Source organism: Neophocaena asiaeorientalis, unplaced genomic scaffold (genome assembly GCF_003031525.2).
Source record: "Neophocaena asiaeorientalis asiaeorientalis breed wild unplaced genomic scaffold, Neophocaena_asiaeorientalis_V1.1 scaffold1473, whole genome shotgun sequence".
NCBI classification, from domain to species: Eukaryota; Metazoa; Chordata; class Mammalia; order Artiodactyla; family Phocoenidae; genus Neophocaena; species Neophocaena asiaeorientalis.
This window is the reverse complement of record NW_020173219.1, coordinates 21,422-27,964: the sequence shown is the minus strand read 5'-3', so window position 1 is coordinate 27,964 and position 6,543 is coordinate 21,422. Positions and strand designations below refer to the sequence as shown.

The 6,543-nt window shown below is 46.4% G+C and overlaps 1 gene segment (V, D, J or C); it reads left to right on the top strand.

Annotated features, from left to right (window-relative positions):
• Nucleotides 1-3,451: 3,451 nt before the first annotated feature.
• LOC112399837 (immunoglobulin lambda variable 2-18-like) lies at nt 3,452-5,863 on the top strand. The segment is given in 3 exon segments: nt 3,452-3,537; nt 3,641-3,973; nt 5,835-5,863. Coding segments are annotated over 3 exon segments (408 nt in total).
• The last annotated feature ends 680 nt before the right edge of the window (nt 5,864-6,543 follow it).

The following is a 6,543-nucleotide window of genomic DNA, read 5'->3' as shown; positions in this document are numbered from 1 at the left end:
TCTTGCATCATTTTTAAAAAACTGGATGAATATCTTTGTGATATAATTCCAGCAGATCTGTGAGACGCGCTCTGTTAACTTTCCCTTCCATACATTTGAGATGTTCTGGGTTTCCATATGCCAAGTGATTTCATTCTATCCTGATGTGGCCAATATTATGTTATGAAACTATAGGTCTTTAAATCCTATGTTGACATTTTGATTTAATGAGACTGTCAGCCCTGTTGAGTCCAGGTGGTTAATTTCATCCAGCTTTTTGTGAACTGTGCTTTCTATGTCAGTTCATTTACACAAACTTGGACCTGCTCTTCAGAAACGTCCTACAAGGAGCTGCACAGCAGCCAGTCTGGGGACTGGGTTGTTTTCTGTCCCTCAGGCTCCAGGGTGTTGGTTGGCACCATCTGAAGTCACCAGGGGGCAGCAAGGGCCAGGATTTGGGGAAGGTACCTGTGGCTTATACTGTCCTGTGTGAAGTTTCAAGAGCTGCTTCCTGAGTAACCCCTCTTAGTCCCAAAGCATTTGTGCCCCAGGAAATCATCTTCAAAAGTGCTAATAAATGGCCCAGGGCTCAGGCTTGGGCCTCAGACTCAGAGCACTTTGGAGACAGAGGCTGGAGGGGAATCTGAGGACCCTCCCAACTGAGGGGGATGAGAGGGAGTTGGGAGTGGGGGAGGGATGGATAGGGAGTTTGGGACCAGCAGATACAAACTACTATATATAGGATGGATAGACAACAAGGTCCTACCGTATAGCACAGGGAAATGTTTTCAATATCCTATGACAAATCATAATGGAAAAGAATAAGAAAGAGAATGTATATATAAATGAATAAGTGAGTCACTTTGCTGTACAGCAGACATTCACACAAGATTGTAATTCAACTATACTTCAATAGAATTTTTTTCTTTCTTTTTTCTCCTTTTTTTGATTTTTAAAAATTCTTTAGTTGTACCACACGACATGCAGCCCCTTAGTCCTCCGACCATTGATCAAACCCACACCGCCTGCAGTGGAAGTGTGGAGCCTTAACCACTGGACCGCCACGGAAGTCCCTTCAATAAATTTTTTTGTTTGTTTTTTTTGTTTGTTTGCGGTACGCAGGCCTCTCACTGTTGTGGCCTCTCCCGTTGCGGAGCACAGGTTCCGGACGCGCAGGCTCAGCGGCCATGGCTCACAGGCCCAGCCGCTCTGCGGCATGTGGGATCCTCCCAGAGCGGGGCAAAAACCCGTGTCCCCTGCATCGGCAGGCGGACTCAACCACTGCGCCACCTGGGAAGCCCTTCAATAAAATTTTTAAAACAGAAGTAGTTGAGGGGATACTGGTACATAGCTCTGCCTTTAACTCTCAGAAAGCGGGGCAGTTGGATTTTTCAGCCGCCTGGGCTCAGGGCCTCTCCTTTGTCCCAAGAGCACAGAGAAGACCTTCTGGGATTCCTCCCCAGGAAGCACCATGACTCTCACACCAGGAGAGACAGGAAATCCCGGGCTGGATTCCTTTCCCACATCCTGTCATGGACTCGTTCTGTCCTCACACACCATGTGAAGGAGTTAAGTCTCCAATAATCTCTGCTGTCCAAGGATGCAGAAGAATCTGGAACAAACCATGTCAGAGGGGGTGAGCAGAGGGGGGGAGGAGAGGCAGGTGCAGGAAGCAGATTTGCATGGAGACCCCTCCCTCTGCTGACACTCTGTATCTTTCTATTGACTTCAGTAGGTTCTGTCCTTATTTCTTGCATCATTTTTAAAAAACTGGATGAATATCTTTGTGATATAATTCCAGCAGATCTGTGAGACGCGCTCTGTTAACTTTCCCTTCCATACATTTGAGATGTTCTGGGTTTCCATATGCCAAGTGATTTCATTCTATCCTGATGTGGCCAATATTATGTTATGAAACTATAGGTCTTTAAATCCTATGTTGACATTTTGATTTAATGAGACTGTCAGCCCTGTTGAGTCCAGGTGGTTAATTTCATCCAGCTTTTTGTGAACTGTGCTTTCTATGTCAGTTCATTTACACAAACTTGGACCTGCTCTTCAGAAACGTCCTACAAGGAGCTGCACAGCAGCCAGTCTGGGGACTGGGTTGTTTTCTGTCCCTCAGGCTCCAGGGTGTTGGTTGGCACCATCTGAAGCCACCAGGGGGCAGCAAGGGCCAGGATTTGGGGAAGGTACCTGTGGCTTATACTGTCCTGTGTGAAGTTTCAAGAGCTGCTTCCTGAGTAACCCCTCTTAGTCCCAAAGCATTTGTGCCCCAGGAAATCATCTTCAAAAGTGCTAATAAATGGCCCAGGGCTCAGGCTTGGGCCTCAGACTCAGAGCACTTTGGAGACAGAGGCTGGAGGGGAATCTGAGGACCCTCCCAACTGAGGGGGATGAGAGGGAGTTGGGAGTGGGGGAGGGATGGATAGGGAGTTTGGGACCAGCAGATACAAACTACTATATATAGGATGGATAGACAACAAGGTCCTACCGTATAGCACAGGGAAATGTTTTCAATATCCTATGACAAATCATAATGGAAAAGAATAAGAAAGAGAATGTATATATAAATGAATAAGTGAGTCACTTTGCTGTACAGCAGACATTCACACAAGATTGTAATTCAACTATACTTCAATAGAATTTTTTTCTTTCTTTTTTCTCCTTTTTTTGATTTTTAAAAATTCTTTAGTTGTACCACACGACATGCAGCCCCTTAGTCCTCCGACCATTGATCAAACCCACACCGCCTGCAGTGGAAGTGTGGAGCCTTAACCACTGGACCGCCACGGAAGTCCCTTCAATAAATTTTTTTGTTTGTTTTTTTTGTTTGTTTGCGGTACGCAGGCCTCTCACTGTTGTGGCCTCTCCCGTTGCGGAGCACAGGTTCCGGACGCGCAGGCTCAGCGGCCATGGCTCACAGGCCCAGCCGCTCTGCGGCATGTGGGATCCTCCCAGAGCGGGGCAAAAACCCGTGTCCCCTGCATCGGCAGGCGGACTCAACCACTGCGCCACCTGGGAAGCCCTTCAATAAAATTTTTAAAACAGAAGTAGTTGAGGGGATACTGGTACATAGCTCTGCCTTTAACTCTCAGAAAGCGGGGCAGTTGGATTTTTCAGCCGCCTGGGCTCAGGGCCTCTCCTTTGTCCCAAGAGCACAGAGAAGACCTTCTGGGATTCCTCCCCAGGAAGCACCATGACTCTCACACCAGGAGAGACAGGAAATCCCGGGCTGGATTCCTTTCCCACATCCTGTCATGGACTCGTTCTGTCCTCACACACCATGTGAAGGAGTTAAGTCTCCAATAATCTCTGCTGTCCAAGGATGCAGAAGAATCTGGAACAAACCATGTCAGAGGGGGTGAGCAGAGGGGGGGAGGAGAGGCAGGTGCAGGAAGCAGATTTGCATGGAGACCCCTCCCTCCTCTGAAGGGGAGGGGATAAGAGAGGTTTGGAGGAGCAGGCTGAGGGCTGGGGGCTCAGAAGGCAGCGTCTGGGGCGTCTCTACCATGGCCTGGGCACTGCTCCTTGTCACCCTCCTCACTCAGGACACAGGTGAGGCCTCTAGGAAAGGGACCCCAGGGACATCTGGCTGATCCTTTGTGTCTTTGTCCTCAGGGTGACAGAACTGACTAGAGTGTGTTTCTCCTCTTTCCAGGATCCTGGGCCCAGTCTGGCCTGACTCAGCCTCCCTCAGTGTCCGGGAATCTGGGACAGACGGTCACCATCTCTTGTGCTGGAACCAGCAGTGACATAGGGAAATATAACGAAGTCAGCTGGCACCAACAGCTCCCAGGCATGGCCCCCAAAACCCTGATTTATGATGTCAATAAACGGCCCTCAGGAATCCCTGATCGCTTCTCTGGCTCCAAGTCTGGCAACACGGCCTCCCTGACCATCTCTGGGCTCCAGGCTGAGGACGAGGCCGATTACTACTGTAGCTCAGCTAGAAGTGGTAACAGTGTACACAGTGGTCCAAGGTCATGGGGAAGTGAGACCAAAACCTCCCTTTCTCTCCCTCCAGCCTCTTTACTCTTAAATACAGGCTTTCATTTGTTGCTTTTTTGTTATTATTTTATTTGCCAATAATTACAAACTTAAATGAATTTGAAGTTTTCATAAAGAACTGCTTCATACCTTTTCCCCAGATCCATCATTTTTCACTATTGCCATTCCTCCTGACCCCCACAGAGTCAGCTCTGCCGTGCCCCCTTATCCAGGACATGTGGTTCACCCTCTCCCTAGAGCAAATCTGTCAGTGGGGTGAGTGGGCAGTGGTCTACCAGCCTCATGACTAAAAGGAGAGAGAATCTGCAGATCCACCTGCATCTGTAGGGACTCACACTCATTATAATTGTCAAGTTACCTCAGCTCATCACGACCATACTCACCACCGATCACGCCCTAAGGAATGACAGGTCTACTTAGCACCACTGCAGACCTGGGACTGGCCTTTCTCAGGAAAAAGTCAGTAAACACTTGTCGACATGCATCTTGGAATCCATATTTGTGCTTTTCTGTACTCCTATGTTCTTTGGACTCTTCCTAAACTCTGATATATGACTCTGACTATCAATATTGTTTGACTTGGGTTTAAAAGAAGCAATCATAGTTGTGCATTTGCTCCACGCACCCACAATGACCAGAGTGAAGAACTCTGGGATAGGCTTTTGTGTTGTGAGGTTGGGGACGGGAGAGAGAGGAGAAAACATTGTGGTAGAATCTGCAGGGAACTGTGTTTTCATTTTTTTGACCCCACCAAGTGGCATGTGGGATCTTCGTTCCCTGAACAAGGATGGAAACTGTGCCCCCTGCATTGGAAGCACTGCGTCTTAACCACTGGACGACCAGGGAAGTCCGGGAACTGGTTCTTTAGCTGACATTTTCCTAACATACCAATAGTTAATCAAGCTGAAGAGGGGTCTCAAAAATTGTCCATACCTCAAGATTTCATTACAATGAAACTTGGTGTGGTTGCCCTCTCGTTTCTACACCCTGAGGCGTGTCAGGATTCTGGTTGTGAGGGTTTCTCTGTGTCTCTGTCTCCTCTCCTTTGGGATCTCCAATTATTTGTGTATTAGGTCAATTGAAGTTCCATAATTTGTGGATACTACTTCATTCTTTTAAATTCATATTCCCCCCTTATGTTGAACAAGGGACTGTTTCCATTGCATGACTTCAAGTTAGAAATCTTTCATTATCCAGTGCTCTGCCTGTCGTTAATCCCATCTACTGGAATTTTCCCTGTAGTAGATTCACTGTGGTTTTTTCCACCTTCTGTTGCTCAGCTGAGACTTTCTTTTTTAAAAAAATTTTATTGGAATATAGTAGATTTACACTTTTGTGTTCATTTCTGCTGTACAGCAAATTGAATCAGTTATACATATACATACAGCACTCTTTTTTAGATTTTTCTCCCATATATTGGCTGACACTCTGTATCTCTCTATTGAATTCAGTAGGTTCTGTCCTTATTTCTTGCATCATTTTTAAAAAACTGGATGAATATCTTTGTGACATAATTCCAGCAGATCTGTGTGACGCGCTCTGTTAACTTTCCCTTCCATACAGTTGAGATGTTCTGGCTTTCCATATGCCAAGTGATTTCATTCTATCCTGGTGTGGCCAATATTATGTGGTGAAAGTATAGGTCTTTAAATCCTATGTTGACATTTTGGTTTAATCAGACTGTCAGCCCGGTTGAGTCCAGATGGTTAATTCCATCCACCTTTTTGTGGACTGTGCTTTCCATGTCAGTTCATTTACACAAAGTTGGACCTGCTCTCCGGAAACGTCCTACAAGGAGCTGCACAGCAGTCAGTCTGGGGACTGGGTTGTTTTCTGTCCCTCAGATTCCAGGGCCTTGGTTGGCACCATCTGAAGCCACCAGGGGGCAGCAAGGGCCAGGATTTGGGGAAGGTACCTGTGGATTATACTGTCCTGTGTGAAGTTTCAAGAGCTGCTTCCTGAGTAACCCCTCTTAGTCCCAAAGCATTTGTGCCCCAAGAAATCATCTTCAAAAGTGCTAATAAATGGCCCAGGGCTCAGGCTTGGGCCTCAGACTCAGAGCACTTTGGAGACAGAGGCTGGAGGGGAATCTGAGGACCCTCCCAACTGAGGGGGATGAGAGGGAGTTGGGGATGGGGGAGGGATGGACTGGGAGTCTGGGACCAGCAGATACAAACTACTATATATAGGATGGATAGACAACAAGGTCCTACGGTATAGCACAGGGAACTGTTTTCAATATTCTATGACAAACCATAATGGAAAAGAATAAGAAAGAGAATGTATATATAAATGAATAAGTGAGTCACTTTATTGTACAGCAGACATTCACACAACATTGTAATTCAACTATACTTTAATAGAATTTTTTTGTTTCTTTTTTCTCTTTTTTTAAATTTTTAAAAATTCTTTAGTTGTACCACACGACATGCAGCCCCTTAGTCCTCTGACCATTGATCAAACCCACACCGCCTGCAGTAGAAGTGTGGAGTCTTAACCACTGGACCGCCACAAGAGTCCCTTCAATAACTTTTTTTTTTTTTTTTGCGGTAT